General features: G+C 43.4%; 1 protein-coding gene and 1 long non-coding RNA gene across 2 annotated transcripts in view; both read left to right on the top strand.

Moving 5' to 3' along the window:
• Positions 1–20,087, top strand: part of LOC130538088 (kelch-like protein 6) — a 21,093-nt gene extending 1,006 nt beyond the window's left edge. Inside the window, exons 3-7 of the mRNA XM_057055334.1 lie at positions 17,810–18,259; positions 18,477–18,714; positions 18,977–19,179; positions 19,352–19,565; positions 19,654–20,087. Of these exons, the coding sequence (XP_056911314.1) occupies positions 17,810–18,259; positions 18,477–18,714; positions 18,977–19,179; positions 19,352–19,565; positions 19,654–19,949 (1,401 nt within the window). The 3' untranslated portion in view covers positions 19,950–20,087. The remainder of the gene's footprint in view (positions 1–17,809; positions 18,260–18,476; positions 18,715–18,976; positions 19,180–19,351; positions 19,566–19,653) is intronic.
• On the top strand, positions 14,808–15,912 carry LOC130538118 (uncharacterized). Its single transcript, XR_008953770.1, has 2 exons — positions 14,808–15,253; positions 15,386–15,912. It is a non-coding gene; the product is annotated as an uncharacterized LOC130538118 (long non-coding RNA).
• Positions 20,088–20,114: the final 27 nt, after the last annotated feature.

Below are 20,114 nucleotides of genomic sequence, written 5' to 3'. Positions count from 1 at the left end.
TTTCTGACAAATATTTTTTCACCTTTTTAGGACTTCAGTAAAACTGTTCCATGAGATATTTGATAGTTTTATTAGAGTATGAGGACATTTAGCTAATTAAGCTCTATGTTCTGCATTTGTTTTGTACAATAGAGAAATATTGTGTTTTTGTTGGTTAAACCTGCAAATGTCTGTCGGTATTACAGTCAAATATTTTATAGAAGAAATCTGAGAGTTGAATCTAAACAAGCATGAAAACTCCTCATGAGAGACACAAACACCAAAGGATTATCAATTCTTCCAAATTTAAGACACAAGCTTTGATATTTTATTGTTGGGCATTATTGTTCTTACTAATCTAATAATATATGTGATTGTTTTTAAGTGTGGAAATTCAGCCTAAAAGTTGTTTTACTGTTAAAATAGTTGTTTTCTTATTTTTAAAGCTGGCTTTATACAAAGTGCTGTGGAGCTCAATCTCCAACTGTGGTCTGATTAACGAGACGAGGTAACACGCCTTGTGTTGAAATCTCCAATATTTTAGTGAGTGCATCACTTCAGCTGCGACTGGAGCAGATCAACAAACCCTGACCAGACTGCTGTGCTTGGACAACAGTGGTTCCACCAGCTGCAGGACAGTGGGACATGACATTGTGTGGAGCTCAATTAAAAAAAGGGAAGGGGGCATTGGATTCATCCTGTGCAGAAAACTTTGGTTCATCTATTAAAGTGCTCTTACTCATGTGAATATGTTGCTGTATTTCATGTTTAAAGTGTTGTTTGTTCTAGAAGCTGAGCGGAAACCTTTAAATTAGGATGCAGTAGGATTTACGTCGAACCCACAGAAGGACATGCTTCAAGCTGACATTTAAGTCTGATTCCAGCAGGCTGAAGCAGTACATGCTGCCCTGTGAAGCAAATACACCAGATGGGACGGAATTTGCTCTCAAATGTGTTCTTAATGACATGTGCGTCAGAATAAAGAATTTTGTGTAAAGTCCATTTAGCTGGGCCACAATAGCAAACGTATTTATTTACTATTTTTGTTAATTAGGCATGAGGTAACGTCCGTGGGTCTTCTGGACTGGTAACAAACCAAAGCGCCCGGCATTCAAACAGGAAGTAGATGCATCAGAGACTTCCGGTTCTGATCAAATTAGCGCAGCGAAGTGAGAGGGCGGATACTTTCGCTTTGGCAGGAAGAAAACAAATTTAAATATACACTCACCTGGTTTTACCTGGTTCGTAGCGGTTTAGGCTTGTCACAACTTGACAAATAATTATCAACCCGTTAGTTACTTTGTGTCATCAATGTAGGAGAAGGAAGGCTGCGGCGCTATTGTGTGCTCCTGGAATGGCTCTTCGGGTTTTCCAGGCTTTTTTCCTGAATGTGACCTTGTGCCTCGGTGAGTCTTTCTGGAGGTCATTGTTGTGCTGGTTCATGCCTCGTTTGAGCTCTCGGAAAATAACCAATCATTTGATTAATTCATATTTTCTGAAATTATTTTAGTTGTAAAAGTTCCATGATATCATTTATCTGTGGTTTGAGTGTAGATATTTCTGTGATAAGAATTGAGAGACTTCCTAACTTCTTTTGCGACTTATTATTCATCTTTGTTGATGGTCACTGTTATTACAGTGCTGTTACTGCTATGATATTCCATTTCTTTTATACAAAATATTTATATTGTGTTTTTATTTGACATATTTGCACAGAGGACACTTTCGCTTTCTCTCTCATACACACCCACAGTTATGAGACAATATGGCGGCTTTTATTGGTTAATGCTGCAGCTATGAGATTTTCTCGGTGACCCTTCAGTTGCTGTTTTAGAGATTCCATCTGTTGTTTCTGACAGCAAACTTTTTTTCCTGCTATTGTTCATTTGAAAGCTAGCTGCTGTCCGTCAACATTACTGGTCCAGAACTGTGTTTTATTGGATCAGAACAGGCTCACTGATTGTGGGTGATGTTGTCCACGGCTGGTCCTGAGTGGTTGAACAATTTGATGAGAGGAAATGAAAATGGAATAAAAACTAGATGAATATTCTGGATTTGTCCAAACTCAGGTGCTTGAGCAACCATAACCCTTGTTTTTATTTTAACGCTCCTCTGTTCTGTTTCTAGTTGCTGTACAGTCAATAAAATATGGTCTCAAGGGTCAGGAGGTGAAATTAAAGCCACAGATCCAGGAGCAGCAGCCTGATCTGATTCTGTGGATGCATAATGGGATGGTGGTGGTTGTGTCCAATGGCAAAGAAGAAGATGTGTATGACCCATTTAAACACAGAACCACTCTTGACTGGCACTCTGCAGAGCTGCATCTGACCGACCTCAGATCTGAAGACAGCGGATTGTATGAATTGCAATTATACATGCAAAAGAAACCCTATTCCTATTATTATACTTTGCAGGTTATTGGTGAGTATTTCTTTGCTGATACTTTACTGAACCAAAGTGAAAGATTTGTAATAGATATTAAAAGAAAATCATTGATTTATCTTCTGAAAGAACCTCAGTAAAGTATAATTGAGCAGTTTTATTTTGTAGCAGTTTTATGTAGAACACGACCGAGTGAAGCAGCTGAACTTCACTTTGTTCAGATTTTCACTTTTGTTTCATCATTTTCACAAGAGTTCGTGAAATATGTTTCAAATAATTCCGTTAAATCTTAACGCACTGCTGCCCGTTACTGCTGACTCTGATCTCTGGCTGTTTATGATGGCCTTGTATTCAGTAATTATATTTTAATAGTTTAAACCACTCACTGTGACAAATGCATCATTACTTTCTGTCTTCCTAAAGATAAAGTTGCTAAACCAACAATCACCTGTGAGACAAACTCAAGCAAGAGCTCAAATATACCTGGACTGCTGACGTGCTCCGCACCTCAGTCTGATATTGAGTACGAGTGGTTCTTCTATGGAAACACCCAGCCGGGCCCTCAGTTGAGGATATTTCTGGACAATAAGCATGATGAACGAGTGTACAGCTGCCGCGTGAGCAACCCCCTGAGCAACGAAACTGCTGAATTCACTGCAAAGGATTGTTACTCTGGTAGGATTTGATGTTGCTTTACTCCCAGTTTACCCAGCTTAACTTTTGAGTGAGCTTAAATGGGCTTAGCACCACTTCCATCTTACCATTTTAGCTTTTGCCCCTTTACCAGTTGAATGTTTCTGCTAAAAACAGCTTTAAAAGCTGAACCTTGGGTGGACTTTTGGTCTTCTGTGCAGGTGAAAGGTCATCTGTAGTTTTGGCTGCTGTCCTGCCTGCAGTCAACCTGCTGCTGCTGGTGCTGGTGTTGGTGGTGTTGGTGGTGGTGTTGGTGGTGGCAGGTGTACTGATCTACAGACGATGTTGTAAAGGTATTGGAATAAATGTAGGACTGACACTTGTTTTTATAAATGATTAATATTTCGGTGGATTCTGAATTTTAACTTTCAGGACGGGACAATGAAACGGCTGAAGAGGGTGAAAGTCAGCTGCCTCTGGCATCTTCTCCTATTAAAGGTAAAGCTGCTGAATACAGGTCTGATATACTCAAAGATTTTATTTCTATGGTATATTTTTGCATTATGATGCACAAAACTTTGAACTCTAAACTCAGAACTCAGTCATGTTTACAGGAACAACTACTGACATTAATCATAGTTTTATGGATTTAATCAGCATTTTGATCAAAACTATTTATTTCTGTTTCAGAATATTGTAATAAACTGAAAGTGTTGGTGGTCTTAGACAAATATTTGGTGTAACTGGGAGCAACAGGTAGTTTCACCTGATTGAAATGTGTTTTTATTCCAGAAGGTGAAAGTCAGGTACAAGATGAGGCACCAAAACAGGGTAAGACATTAATGCTCCCTCTTCTCACAAGCAGACTCAGTGGAGCTGATATTTTATTGTTGGGCATTATTGTTCTTACTAATCTAATAATATATGTGATTGTTTTTAAGTGTGGAAATTCAGCCTAAAAGTTGTTTTACTGTTAAAATAGTTGTTTTCTTATTTTTAAGCTGGCTTTATACAAAGTGCTGTGGAGCTCAATCTCCAACTGTGGTCTGATTAACGAGACGAGGTAACACGCCTTGTGTTGAAATCTCCAATATTTTAGTGAGTGCATCACTTCAGCTGCGACTGGAGCAGATCAACAAACCCTGACCAGACTGCTGTGCTTGGACAACAGTGGTTCCACCAGCTGCAGGACAGTGGGACATGACATTGTGTGGAGCTCAATTAAAAAAAGGGAAGGGGGCATTGGATTCATCCTGTGCAGAAAACTTTGGTTCATCTATTAAAGTGCTCTTACTCATGTGAATATGTTGCTGTATTTCATGTTTAAAGTGTTGTTTGTTCTAGAAGCTGAGCGGAAACCTTTAAATTAGGATGCAGTAGGATTTACGTCGAACCCACAGAAGGACATGCTTCAAGCTGACATTTAAGTCTGATTCCAGCAGGCTGAAGCAGTACATGCTGCCCTGTGAAGCAAATACACCAGATGGGACGGAATTTGCTCTCAAATGTGTTCTTAATGACATGTGCGTCAGAATAAAGAATTTTGTGTAAAGTCCATTTAGCTGGGCCACAATAGCAAACGTATTTATTTACTATTTTTGTTAATTAGGCATGAGGTAACGTCCGTGTGGGTCTTCTGGACTGGTAACAAACCAAAGCGCCCGGCATTCAAACAGGAAGTAGGTGCATCAGAGACTTCCGGTTCTGATCAAATTAGCGCAGCGAAGTGAGAGGGCGGATACTTTCGCTTTGGCAGGAAGAAAACAAATTTAAATATACACTCACCTGGGTTTTACCTGGTTCGTAGCGGTTTAGGCTTGTCACAACTTGACAAATAATTATCAACCCGTTAGTTACTTTGTGTCATCAATGTAGGAGAAGGAAGGCTGCGGCGCTATTGTGTGCTCCTGGAATGGCTCTTCGGGTTTTCCAGGCTTTTTTCCTGAATGTGACCTTGTGCCTCGGTGAGTCTTTCTGGAGGTCATTGTTGTGCTGGTTCAGGCCTCGTTTGAGCTCTCGGAAAATAACCAATCATTTGATTAATTCATATTTTCTGAAATTATTTTAGTTGTAAAAGTTCCATGATATCATTTATCTGTGGTTTGAGTGTAGTAATATTTCTGTGATAAGAATTGAGAGACTTCCTAACTTCTTTTGCGACTTATTATTCATCTTTGTTGATGGTCACTGTTATTACAGTGCTGTTACTGCTATGATATTCCATTTCTTTTATACAAAATTTTATATTTGTTTTATTTGACATATTTGCACAGAGGACACTTTCGCTTTCTCTCTCATACACACCCACAGTTATGAGACAATATGGCGGCTTTTATTGGTTAATGCTGCAGCTATGAGATTTTCTCGGTGACCCTTCAGTTGCTGTTTTAGAGATTCCATCTGTTGTTTCTGACAGCAAACTTTTTTTCCTGCTATTGTTCATTTGAAAGCTAGCTGCTGTCCGTCAACATTACTGGTCCAGAACTGTGTTTTATTGGATCAGAACAGGCTCACTGATTGTGGGTGATGTTGTCCACGGCTGGTCCTGAGTGGTTGAACAATTTGATGAGAGGAAATGAAAATGGAATAAAAACTAGATGAATATTCTGGATTTGTCCAAACTCAGGTGCTTGAGCAACCATAACCCTTGTTTTTATTTTAACGCTCCTCTGTTCTGTTTCTAGTTGCTGTACAGTCAATAAAATATGGTCTCAAGGGTCAGGAGGTGAAATTAAAGCCACAGATCCAGGAGCAGCAGCCTGATCTGATTCTGTGGATGCATAATGGGATGGTGGTGGTTGTGTCCAATGGCAAAGAAGAAGATGTGTATGACCCATTTAAACACAGAACCACTCTTGACTGGCACTCTGCAGAGCTGCATCTGACCGACCTCAGATCTGAAGACAGCGGATTGTATGAATTGCAATTATACATGCAAAAGAAACCCTATTCCTATTATTATACTTTGCAGGTTATTGGTGAGTATTTCTTTGCTGATACTTTACTGAACCAAAGTGAAAGATTTGTAATAGATATTAAAAGAAAATCATTGATTTATCTTCTGAAAGAACCTCAGTAAAGTATAATTGAGCAGTTTTATTTTGTAGCAGTTTTATGTAGAACACGACCGAGTGAAGCAGCTGAACTTCACTTTGTTCAGATTTTCACTTTTGTTTCATCATTTTCACAAGAGTTCGTGAAATATGTTTCAAATAATTCCGTTAAATCTTAACGCACTGCTGCCCGTTACTGCTGACTCTGATCTCTGGCTGTTTATGATGGCCTTGTATTCAGTAATTATATTTTAATAGTTTAAAAACCACTCACTGTGACAAATGCATCATTACTTTCTGTCTTCCTAAAGATAAAGTTGCTAAACCAACAATCACCTGTGAGACAAACTCAAGCAAGAGCTCAAATATACCTGGACTGCTGACGTGCTCCGCACCTCAGTCTGATATTGAGTACGAGTGGTTCTTCTATGGAAACACCCAGCCGGGCCCTCAGTTGAGGATATTTCTGGACAATAAGCATGATGAACGAGTGTACAGCTGCCGCGTGAGCAACCCCCTGAGCAACGAAACTGCTGAATTCACTGCAAAGGATTGTTACTCTGGTAGGATTTGATGTTGCTTTACTCCCAGTTTACCCAGCTTAACTTTTGAGTGAGCTTAAATGGGCTTAGCACCACTTCCATCTTACCATTTTAGCTTTTGCCCCTTTACCAGTTGAATGTTTCAGCTAGAAACAGCTTTAAAGGCTGAACCTTGGGTGGACTTTTGGTCTTCTGTGCAGGTGAAAGGTCATCTGTAGTTTTGCTGCTGTCCTGCCTGCAGTCAACCTGCTGCTGCTGGTGCTGGTGTTGGTGGTGTTGGTGGTGGTGTTGGTGGTGGCAGGTGTACTGATCTACAGACGATGTTGTAAAGGTATTGGAATAAATGTAGGACTGACACTTGTTTTTATAAATGATTAATATTTCGGTGGATTCTGAATTTTAACTTTCAGGACGGGACAATGAAACAGCTGAAGAGGGTGAAAGTCAGCTGCCTCTGGCATCTTCTCCTATTAAAGGTAAAGCTGCTGAATACAGGTCTGATATACTCAAAGATTTTATTTCTATGGTATATTTTTGCATTATGATGCACAAAACTTTGAACTCTAAACTCAGAACTCAGTCATGTTTACAGGAACAACTACTGACATTAATCATAGTTTTATGGTTTTAATCAACATTTTGATCAAAACTATTTATTTCTGTTTCAGAATATTGTAATAAACTGAAAGTGTTGGTGGTCTTAGACAAATATTTGGTGTAACTGGGAGCAACAGGTAGTTTCACCTTGATTGAAATGTGTTTTTATTCCAGAAGGTGAAAGTCAGGTACAAGATGAGGCACCAAAACAGGGTAAGACATTAATGCTCCCTCTTCTCACAAGCAGACTCAGTGGAGCTGATGTTCTCCTGTTTAACACTGTTCACTCAGGTGGCATCAGACGTCTTAGAGACAGGTTTCAGCTATTTGGTGCTCAACAGACTCCAGCCAACAGCCACAGAGGTTCAGTCTTTTTAACCTTTGTCTCTTTTCCTGTTTACTTGCAAATTCCTATAGTTAAAGTCAAATTTATTTGCAGGAATTGTTCTGTTCTAAATCCTGAAATTCAAGTTTAAACTCCTCCATATGAGAGGACATCATATGTATAAACCAGCGTATTTTTGTAAACTGTGTATTGGTTTGTTTCTTCATTGGTTCAGATTTCCGCCCTCAATCACAACAGAAGAGGCCTCGTCAGGGTCAGAAAGGAAGTGATGAAGATGATGAAGGTGATGAAGGTACAGGACTGGTCACTGAGGTGGTCTCAGATGAACCAGATCCAGCTGAGGAGGAGGCATCTGATCTGGAATCTCCCACTGAACAAACAGGTTTGGAGTCTGTCTTTATTATTTTATTCCACAAATCTGATCAACTTGAAAGGTTTTAGAAGGAGCTGATTGATATACTTAGTTTGTTCTGTTCCACATGATATAATCTTCCTCCAGCTGTTTGCTGAATTTTAAGAGTGGGAAGAAATACAAAAGTGTTACGAACGGTTGTACCAGGACCCGAAAGCAGGCAGCACACAGTGGCGGATCGTCTCCCAAGAAACTTTATTGAAGATCACAGGAGTGTATTTAACTCACAAGAGATGGAGTCCACAATAAGTTCTAATTCCAAGCCAGAAAGGCAAACTCACAGCAAACAATCCCGAGCGGGGTCAAAAAGTAGTCCGCGAAAAGAATCCAAACGATAGTCCAAAAATCGAGTTCCAAATAATCCACACAGGAATTAGTCTCTACGAGAATCCGGGAAGGTGTAATCGGGGTTTTTGAAATCAGCCAAAACACGCCAACGCTGGCAAGCGTGAGAAGAGTCCATAAATAGGTGGCTTGATCACCGATAGTCTGCAGGTGCGCCAGTCCCCGGCACCACCTGCGGCTGGGACGTGGCTCCACCACGCCCCCTGCAGGGGAAAAAACCACAATAGAGTTCCCAGAAGCTGGGAACCTGACACAAGACTCAAAAAGTAGTAAAAAACAAACAAACTACACATCAACTGAAATTAACAAGTATATTTAATCTTCTTTTTATGAAATATTTTCATTTTGTGATGCACAAAACTTTGAACACTAAACTCAGAACTCAGTGATCTTTATTTACTGTATTGATGGAGAGTTCCAGGAGTTTTAAAGTCTATAAAACTCTTTTAGAGCTCCACAGGAGAACGGCTTTTCAACCAAACTTTGTACATCTGAATCACAATGAACCCCCAAACTGTCTATTCCAGTTTTCCAGTGGATATGTAGGTTAAACACTTGGTATTAACAATGTTTTCTTTGTTGGATTGAAATTCTGTGGCCTGCAGACACTCTGACTGCACCACAGCAGCAATATACAAACGTGGGGAAAAACCTCTCACATCCCCATCAGGCAGCAATAATGGCTAGTTCGTACTGTTGACAACAAAATGGTAATATATAATATATAATACGTATAATTCAATACGGTAGAAATCTTGTTTCAAAACAGCTTGATGGTATCGTTAACAAAAATATTCTGTACAAAACAACTTTAGTTTTCTCACTTTTGCATCTTTTATTTTAGAAAATAAATCTTTGGCCCCTCAATATAATTGTTTTTAGGATTTCGGACCCTATTTGTTGAATGATTTAAAATATCTTGATTCTTTTGAGAATTCTGAGTTGCATCATATTTCTGTTTCTTTCAGCATCGGAGAAGGAAAACAAAGAGCAGTTTATTCATTCAGCTGGTGAAGACAGAAGTCGGCTCAGCTCAGGTCATCAAAGAACCGGACACAAGTTCTACAGAAGCTGATCAATCAGTTGACACAAGTTCTGGAGAAGCTGATAAATCAGTTGACAAAAGTTCTGGAGAAGCTGATCAATCAGACATTCAGATAAACTTGACATCATTTCATACTGGTGCTGTTTCATGAGTCATTTCCAGTCATCCCAGTCAGAACCAGAGGAGGGAACCAGACCAACAGTTTCTTCAGGAGAAGAAGAATAAAACTAAATTACAAGCGATCATGATGACAACGAACAAGTCTAGAATGTGAATGAATGCATCATCAGAACAACAAATGCAGATAAGATGATCCGAGTGTTGCAGGTAGAAACGGCACCAAGATGCAATAATGGAGGAACCCAGCAGGAGATCTTATTTTTTTAGAAATCAGCTCAGGTTCACAACGAGATACAGCATTCAAGTAATCCAGGAAGTTATTCCACAGTGTGATGATCCACAGAGAAGAACATGGAAAACTCAGGCAGGCGATGACAGGCAGGGAACCGGCAGAGACTTGTTAAAACAGAAGAGAAGGCAATTTACCGGGACAGGGACAGGGACAGGGACGGGACGGGGACAGGGACAGGGACAGGCAGGAGCACAACACAAAGAGTGATGTGCCAGACAGGAGGTTTGAGCAGGTGTGCTGGATGATGCTGAGCAGCAGAGAGAAGACAGAGTGGGCTAGATTACAGGGTGGAGCAGGAGCAGACTGAGACAGAGGTCTGCAGACTCTGAAGACCCAGAGATGGACAACAGGAAGCCAACTGAGAACAATACAAAAGCAGCTTTGACTTTAAGTATATTCATCACTCAGGTATCTCAGTGGGCTGTTTTCCCTTTTTCTGACAAATATTTTTTCACCTTTTTAAGGACTTCAGTAAAACTGTTCCATGAGATATTTGATAGTTTTATAGAGTATGAGGACATTTAGCTAATTAAGCTCTATGTTCTGCATTTGTTTTGTACAATAGAGAAATATTGTGTTTTTGTTGGTTAAACCTGCAAATGTCTGTCGGTATTACAGTCAAATATTTTATAGAAGAAATCTGAGAGTTGAATCTAAAGAAGCATGAAAACTCCTCATGAGAGACACAAACACCAAAGGATTATCAATTCTTCCAAATTTAAGACACAAGCTTTGATATTTTATTGTTGGGCATTATTGTTATTACTAATCTAATAATATATGTGATTGTTTTTAAGTGTGGAAATTCAGCCTAAAAGTTGTTTTACTGTTAAAATAGTTGTTTTCTTATTTTTAAAGCTGGCTTTATACAAAGTGCTGTGGAGCTCAATCTCCAACTGTGGTCTGATTAACGAGACGAGGTAACACGCCTTGTGTTGAAATCTCCAATATTTTAGTGAGTGCATCACTTCAGCTGCGACTGGAGCAGATCAACAAACCCTGACCAGACTGCTGTGCTTGGACAACAGTGGTTCCACCAGCTGCAGGACAGTGGGACATGACATTGTGTCGAGCTCAATTAAAAAAAAGTGGGGGGGGGGGCATTGGATTCATCCTGTGCAGAAAACTTTGGATCATCTATTAAAGTGCTCTTACTCATGTGAATATGTTGCTGTATTTCATGTTTAAAGTGTTGTTTGTTCTAGAAGCTGAGCGGAAACCTTTAAATTAGGATGCAGTAGGATTTACGTCGAACCCACAGAAGGACATGCTTCAAGCTGACATTTAAGTCTGATTCCAGCAGGCTGAAGCAGTACATGCTGCCCTTTGAAGCAAATACACCAGATGAAGTAGCTTCGACGACAGCTCGTGTTGTTGGAGGAGAGAACGGATTGCTAACATCGCGTCCGACAGGAGGAACATCAAAAACATCAGACCGCGAGTTACCATTTTACACGGAACACAGACACTTTGAAGAGCAGACATCGGTGCGGAGGAGTTTTAGTTTTATCGATCTCGCGGAGTCACCTGCCCGCTGCTAGCGCCGGCTTGTTTTTAGCCACGGTGCTAACCTGGACTCACCTCCGTGTGCTGGCACGGTGCCTAGTGTGGCTGTCCCCCGGCTCAGGCTGCGGGCATGATGGCGGTGTGTGAGTCCTGCCTCCCCACGGTCTCCAAACTGAGGGAGAGCATCTCCGGGCTCCAGTCCGAACTCAAGGAGAGGGACACATTCATACTCGAGTCATCTGCTGTCGCCTCGACCCAGGAGAAACATATCGCCCGTTTGAGGTCCGAGGGACAGGGTCTGCGGGTCGACCTGCTGGACCTCTCCACTGTTGCCATCTCCCAGGCGAAACAAATCGCCCTCCTGAAGGCATCCGGCGCTGGTGACCGGAGCACGACGGCCACGAATGACACCACCCTGCCATGGACCGGGTCCATCAACGCTGAAATTCCAGCTACAGCACCGGCGGGGTCCCGCCGGCACCGCCATGGAGCCATGCCCAAAGGAGCGGCTCATTCCACCTCCTTCCTCCGCCCCACGGAGTCGCAGGGTTTCATCGCCAGGGACGGAGCAGGAGCCCTCGTGAGCTCAACACCGCTCAAACCAAGGGAACCCTGGTCGGTGGTGGCCAGGGGCGCTGGGGCTCGTCCATCTCCCCCTCCTCCGCCCCCGTATCTGCCACTGGATAACAGGTACGATATCCTAAGCCTGCAGGACTTCCCTCCCGTGGGCGCTTGTTCCAGCTCGCCTCCTGGTCCTGTCCGTCCAGCTGGCTCTCACCAGACGAGGAACCAGAGTCAGCTCGCTCGACATGGCCCCCCGCTACCATCCTGGTCAGGAGCAGCCACGACCCGGCGCCACCATCCCCAGGCTCCTCGCCGCCACCGCCGCACCTCCAGACGATCAGAGGCGGCCACTCAGGTGCAGTGCGACCCCGCGGTGCTGGTGGTCGGGACCTCAATGGTCAGGCATGTGGCGGTGCACGATGGCCGGACCTTCTGTCACCCCGGTGCCCGTGTTGCGGAGGTTACATCCTCGGCCCTGCAGCTGAGTGCACAGCACCCCTCGGCCTCCACGCTGGTTCTGGAAGCCGGCATCAATGACCTCAAATTTCAGCAGTCGGAGGTTCTGAAGCAGGACTTCATCTCCCTGGTGGACCGTCTGCTGGACACGGGGAAGCGGCTAATTATCTCCGGCCCGCTTCCCCCACCTCGCTACGGTGACGTCGTCACCAGCCGCCTCCGCCAGCTGCACCTGTGGCTGAAGGGGTACTGCTTGGGCAACAGTATCCCCATCGTTGACAATTTTGCTGCCTTTTTAAATAGACCCCATCTTTTTAAACGGGACGGCCTTCACCCAAACCATGAGGGGTCCCGGCTTCTATCTTTGAACATTGACTTGACTGTCCGTTCCTGCACAACATCCACTTCCTGACTATTGGTTAAAACACATGCACACCAACACTCTGCCCCCCACTCACACTCACATATACGTTCACCCCCCCCACGCCCCACCATACATGCCCCTCCACCACTACTCCCATGTCTGCCATCAACATCACAGATCATTCACTCCATTGACACCATCATTTCATACGGACAGAATCCCAGGACTGTTCCCAGACGTGACGGTGCTTTTATTGTTCCTATAAAAAGACACGATGAGCGCACGTCCGCCGCGGACATAAAGATGGCCGTGCTGAACGTGCGCTCTCTTTTAAATAAATCTTTTATAATAAACGACTTAATTTTAGACAGAAACCTTGATGGTATTCTCCTTACTGAGACATGGCTTGGCACTGATGCACCTGCTGTTCTCACAGAGGCTTGCCCCCCAGATTTTAACTTTTTATTTTCTACAAGGGGGGGCAGGAAAGGAGGTGGAACCGCCTCAATAACAAGGACCCAAATGTCTTCACGCGAGGTCTCTTTTAATACGTTTACATCATTTGAGCATCATGCGTTTGTTTTTAGCAGCCCTCCTATTTTAAGCATAACAGTTTATAGACCACCCCAATACTCCACCTCTTTTATCAGCCAATTCTCGGAATTTTTATCAATCATCTACGCTAAATACAACAGGATTTTAATAACTGGTGATTTTAATCTACACCTCAACAACGCCTCGGACCCAGTGTCCAGAGAATTCTTAAACCTCCTTCACAGTCTGGATTTTAAACAACATGTCACGCAGCCGACCCACAGCAGAGGGCACCCTGGACCTGGTCATAACCTATGGCCTGTCCGTGGGTGGGTCCTCTGTTGGGGATCTGGCAGTGTCGGACCACTTTTGTGTGTTTTTTAACATCACCAGTTTTAACCAGCGGGGGGCCCTGTGGGAACGGTGGGGAGACGCTACCTGACTCCTGAAGTGGCTGCAAATTTTATCCAGATTTTACAGAGCACTCCTGCAGAAATTTTACCAGCACCGTGTGATTTTATTGTTGACACTTTTAACAATAAATTAAAGTCAACGCTGGACTCTGTGGCTCCACTTGTCACAAAAACTGTAAGAACAAAACGTGCACCACCGTGGAGAAATGAAGAAATTAGAAAACTGAAAAGATCCTGCAGGAGTGCTGAGAGGAGGTGGAGGAAATCCAAGCTGACCATTCATAAAGAAATATTTTATCAACACCTCAAAACCTACAATAACACAATCAAGCAAGCAAGAACCTCTCATTTCAAAAAACTAATCTCTGATAATAAAAAAACCCCAAATTTCTATTCCACACAATTGAGCTTTTAACCAATGGTAATTTTAACAGGTGTCCTACAACAACGACTGACACCCTCTGCGAGGCCTTTGCAGACCACTTCAGGAGTAAAATCGATGATATTAGATCCAGTCTTTTATCACAGCAAATTTTAATCAACAACACTCCTGGATCATTGCTTTCACCTGAGGAGACACTGGAGAGTTTTGTCCTGGTTGATGCGAGGACACTTGGTCGAGTTTTCTCCCAAGTTAGGCCCACAACCTGCCTTTTAGATCCAATTCCCACACCGTTTTTCAAAACATTTTATGGATTCTTTGAGGAGCATCTTCTATATATGGTGAATTGCTCTCTTCAGACGGGTGTCTTCCCCACCTCCTTTAAAACGGCGGTGGTGAAGCCCCTTCTGAAGAAGAGCAATCTAGACCCCAGCGTTTTAAATAACTATCGGCCTGTATCCAACCTACCATTTTTAAGTAAAATTTTAGAAAAACTTGTTTTTAACCAAGTGAATTATTTTTTAAACTCAAACGACATTTTAGAGAGGCATCAGTCTGGTTTTAGGATGAACCACAGTACAGAGACAGCCCTTTTAAAGATTTTAAATGACATCAGGTGTAACCTAGATAACAAAAAGCTCACGGTGTTGGTTCTACTGGATCTGACCGCCGCCTTTGATACAGTAGACCACCATATTTTATTGAATAGACTAAAGAACCTGGTCGGCCTCTCTGGTACTGTTCTTAACTGGTTCACCTCCTGCCTTACTGATCGAAGCTTCTTTGTAAGTATGGATACATGCTCCTCGAGAATCCACGAGACAAAATTGGGGTTTCCCAAGGGTCAATTTTAGGTCCAACCCTTTTTAATCTTTACATGCTTCCTCTTGGGGACGTCATCAGGAGTCACGGCATCAGCTTCCACAGCTATGCTGACGATACGCAGCTGTACATCGCCGTGGCTCCTGATGACACAGGGCCAGTTGATGCCCTTTTTAACTGTATTCTAGATATCCAGTCATGGATGGCAGAAAACTTCCTACAGCTCAACCAGGACAAAACAGAAGTCTTAGTCATTGGTCCTGAAGGTCAGAGAGAGAAACTTGTACCAAAGTTAAAGGATGTAAAAAATCTGGGTGTGATCTTTGACTCTGAGCTTAGTTTTATCCCACACATCAAAAACAGAATTCTCAGTTTTTAGTCTTTACACCTTTTAACCCATTTGCTGTTTTAGTCTGTTTTAGTCTTAGTACTGTTTTACTCCCTCAGTTCTTATTCTCAGTTTTTAGTCTTTACACCTTTTAACCCATTTACTGTTTTAGTCTGTTTTAGTCTTAGTACTGTTTTACTACTTCAATTCTTAGTTCCTCAGTTTTTAGCTTTTATACCTTTTATCCCATTTACTGTGTTAGTCCTTCAGTTTTTAGCTCCAGTGTTTCCTCATGGTGTTTCCTCATGGGGGCCTGCCAGGCTGGGAGATGTTTCCGGTCTACCGCTGGGGGTGCTGTCCCATTGTCGACTCTGGCCTGGGTGGTTAGGTGGCTCTGTGCTTTGGTGTGGAGCCTCCGGTCTGTCCGGGTCGGGGTGGTCTTTGTGGCGGTACGACTTATGGTCACGGACCGTGACCTCCCTCGGCCTGGTGGGCCTCCAAAGGTGGCGTCTCCTTCGCCTCAAGTCTCGGTGCCCAGCCATGTCTCAGCTTGTCTCAGCTTGTTTATGTGTGTGGGTGTGTGTGTAAGTGTGTTGTATGCATGTGTGTGTGTGTCCTTTTCTTGATTCTCTTGTTCTCTTTGCTGTTTTTATCCTTTGTGAGGCACTTTGGGCTACCTAGCGTATGAAAAGTGCCATATAAATAAAGATTGAATTGAATTGAATGGGACGAAATTTGCTCTCAAATGTGTTCTTAATGACATGTGCGTCAGAATAAAGAATTTTGTGTAAAGTCCATTTAGCTGGGCCTCAATAGCAAATGTAAACGTATTTATTTACTAGTTTTGTTAATTAGGCATGAGGTAACGTCCGTGTGGGTCTTCTGGACTGGTAACAAACCAAAGCGCCCGGCAGTACATGCATCAGAGACTTCCGTTTCTGATCAAATCAACGCAGCGAAGTGAGAGGGCGGATACTTTCGCTGTGGCAGGAAGGAAACAAATTTAAATATACACTCACCTGGGTTTTACCTGTCTCGTAGCGGTTTAGGCTTGTCACAACTTGACAAATAATTATCAACCCGTTCGTTACTTTGTGTCATCAATGTAGGAGAAGGAAGGCTGCGGCGCTATTGTGTGCTCCTGGAATGGCTCCTCGGGTTTTCCAGGCTTTTTTCCTGAATGTGACCTTCTGCCTCGGTGAGTCTTTCTGGAGGTGATTGTTGTGCTGATTCATGCCTCGTTTGAGCTCTCGGAAAATAACCAATCATTTGATTCATTAATATTTTCTGAAACTTTTTTAGTTGTAAAAGTTCCATTTTATCATATCGCTGTGGTTTGAGTGTAGTAATATTTTTGTGATAACTTCCTAACTTCTTTTGCGACTTATTATTCATCTTTGTTGATGGTCACTGTTATTACAGTGCTGTTACTGCTATGATATTCCATTTCTTTTGATACAAAATATTTATATTGTGTTTTTATTTGACATATTTGCACAGAGGACACTTTCTCTTTCTCCCTCTCTCTCATACACACCCACAGTTATGAGACAATATGGCGGCTTTTATTGGTTAATACTGCAGCTATGTGATTTTCTCGGTGACCCTTCAGTTGCTGTTTTAGAGATTTCATCTGTTGTTTCTGTTCTGGAGAAGCTGATAAATCAGACATTTAGAGAAACTTGACGTCATTTCATACTGGTGCTGTTTCGTGAGTCATTTCCAGTCATCCCAGTCAGAACCAGAGGAGGGAACCAGACCAACAGTTTCTTCAGGAGAAGAAGAATAAAACTAAATTACAAGCGATCATGATGACAACGAACAAGTCTAGAATGTGAATGAATGCATCATCAGAACAACAAATGCAGATAAGATGATCCGAGTGTTGCAGGTAGAAACGGCACCAAGATGCAATAATGGAGGAACCCAGCAGGAGATCTTATTTTTTTAGAAATCAGCTCAGGTTCACAACGAGATACAGCATTCAAGTAATCCAGGAAGTTATTCCACAGTGTGATGATCCACAGAGAAGAACATGTCCAAGAACATGGAAAACTCAGGCAGGCGATGACAGGCAGGGAACCGGCAGAGACTTGTTAAAACAGAAGAGAAGGCAATTTACCGGGACGGGGACGGAGACAGGGACAGGGACGGGGACGGGGACGGGGACAGGGACGGGGACGGGGACGGGGACGGGGATAGGGAGAGGGACAGGGATGGGCACTTTTTTTGCATAAAACTGGTCTGTAAGATGAGACTTTTCTCCCCGACACTGACTTCAAATATTTACTTTGTGTTTTTATTCACTAAAAATAAGAACAGGAGCCTTGAAGGCCTTTAAACGCACAATGAGCCGCCACGTTTGACCTTTGAATATTCTAAAGCTGTTGATATAGTTCATCACAAATGTTACGAGCTGCATCCTAAAGTTCCTGTTGTGTGGAACTACAATGAAAAGCTTCTACTTGATGTTGTCGGCTGCGGAAAGTGGAAGTGAAAGTAGGCAGTTGTTTACATTCTGTCAGTTTTCCATACTGCACAGCTGTGCAGCAGCGCAGATGTTTGTATTGATTTAATTCATAATTCAAACAAAGAACATCTTTAAACCTTCTTTAGTGGGTTTATAGGTTCAAACATTTAGATGATCAGATTTCTTCAGAGTGATCTTTCCTGGTCTGATCTTGTCTCCTGCAGTTCTTGCGTGTGGTCGATGCATGCGCCGGATTCCTCAGCAGGTCCCTCCATCTTGAAAGCTGCATCGGGATCCTGAACCTTGCTGACAGCCACGTCCTGACCAGCCTGAAGACCGGCGCCCAGGACTACATCGTCTCCAAGTTCTCGCAGGTGGTTCAGCAGCGGGACTTCCTGGAGCTGCCGGCGGACTCACTGGAGAGCGTCCTGCAGAGGGACGACCTTGATGCTAACTGTGAGGAGTGTGTGTTTGAGGCCGTGACGCGCTGGGTGAGGGCCCGGCAGGATGAGCGCTGCCCTCTACTGGCCAGGTTGCTTTCACACGTGCGCCTGCCACTCCTGGAACCTGCGTATTTCGTGGAAAAAGTGGAGGCAGATGAACTGATTCGCAGCTGCACTGAGGTTTTTCCTTTGATGCAAGAGGTCCGCCGCTATCACCTCACAGGGAGGGGGGTCAGTACACACACAGGCTTTAACTAATTATATGGTCAGATAAAACATTAGAAAACCATGAGTGGAACCGACTACTACTGTCTTCACTCCAATTTCATGAAAATCTTGGTTATGAAACTAAGTCCAGGCTGAATAACTGGTGTGAAAGTAACTAAAAACCATCCTTGGTTTGAGAAAACCTTCCAACTCATCGAAATTGGTGCATTTTTTCCCCCAGGTGGTCTCGGAGCGCACCAAACCGCGCGTGCAACATTTTATGTCAGAGGTGTTTCTGATCATCGGAGGCTGCGCCAAGGACGAACACTTCGTCTCCACCGTCACCTGCTTGGACCCGCTCCGGCGCAGCAGGCTGGACGTGGCGAGGCTGCCGATCACAGAGATGGAGGACCAATCCCAAAACCGGAAATGGGTGGAATTTGCATGTGTCACTTTCTGCAATGAAGTTTACATATCTGGTAGGAGAAATGGCCTCAGTTTCATCTTTTATATTCTCGTATTAACCCTGACACGTCATGGTCATGGTCCCAGCCAGCGTAAAGAAGCAAACGTTCTGTTCACTCACATGGTATTACGACATATTTGGACACTGGGGACGCAATAATGACCTTTTTCTTTTCTTATAATGCCAACTTTCATCGTGAATCCTTCCTTTTTAGACCTTTTCTGTTTCTTATGGTGAAAGCTGAGACGTTTTCTCTCTTATTCCTGTTGTTTCAGGAGGTAAAGACACACAGCACGAAGTCTGGAAGTATAACGGTGCCCTGGATAAATGGATCCAGGTGGAGGCTCTGAAAACTGGGCGCTGGAGACACAAGATGGCCGCTCACGATGGGAAGGTGTACGCACTGGGCGGATTTGATGGTGTTCAGAGGCTCGCCAGCGTGGAGGCCTACGATCCCTTCCACAACTGCTGGACACAGGTGGACAGAAATCAGCAGTGTTAATATAAATATAATCTCTGTTACAACAGTTGCCATTTTTAGAATTACTATAATTTATATGTTAATTGCCTCATTGCCGACAAAAAAGGGGGAGGTGCATGAGGGCTGAGTGAGTATGGCTATGAAATAAAGCCTTTTCCTGTACCTGCAGGCCACGCCTCTTGCTGTAGGCGTCAGCTCCTTTGCTGCTGCCTCCTTTGACAGATGGATCTACGTGATCGGTGGTGGTCCAAATGGAAAACTGGCCACAGATCAGGTCCAGCGTTGGGAGCCAGGAAGAGACTTCTGGGAAATGCGGGCGCCCATTCCAGTGGAAACCAAATGCACCAATGCAGTCGCGTTCAACGGCTGCATTTATGTAGTTGGTAGGAGGCTCTCATCCCGCTAATCAGTCTTAATTTGATCGTTACAAGTCTTAAAATGGTCGCTGTTGAATCCTGGCTCTCCTCCCAGGTGGTGCCATGCATGCCATGTACTGCTATTCGCCTCTGTCCGACTCCTGGTCGCTCATCACACGCCTTGGCGAGAGGGCGAGCTGCGCCATCGCTGCCTGTAATAACAAACTCTTCATCACGGGGGGGCGGGACAACAAGAACCAAGTCATCTCCACAGTGATGTGCTGGGATGTTGACCAAGCTGTACTCACTGAAGAGTGTATTCTACCCATGGGGGTGTCGCACCACGGCAGCGTGACACTAATGAAGTCATACACTCACATACACAAGATAACGGCTGCCTCAGAGACTTGACAGCGGTGGAGGATGGTAGTTACTGATTTAAAATATTAGAAATTCATCACTATACTTACTCCTTACCCTGCAGATGGTAAATAAATATGCATATTTAAACCTAAAAATAAATACTTGAACGGTACGTGTAACTTTCAATGAGGAACCAAAGCCCTGCAGCACCTG

This window comes from Takifugu flavidus, chromosome 1, assembly GCF_003711565.1.
Source record: "Takifugu flavidus isolate HTHZ2018 chromosome 1, ASM371156v2, whole genome shotgun sequence".
NCBI lineage: Eukaryota > Metazoa > Chordata > Actinopteri > Tetraodontiformes > Tetraodontidae > Takifugu > Takifugu flavidus.
Note: the sequence above shows the minus strand (reverse complement) of the source record. Positions and strands in the feature narration are given on the sequence as shown.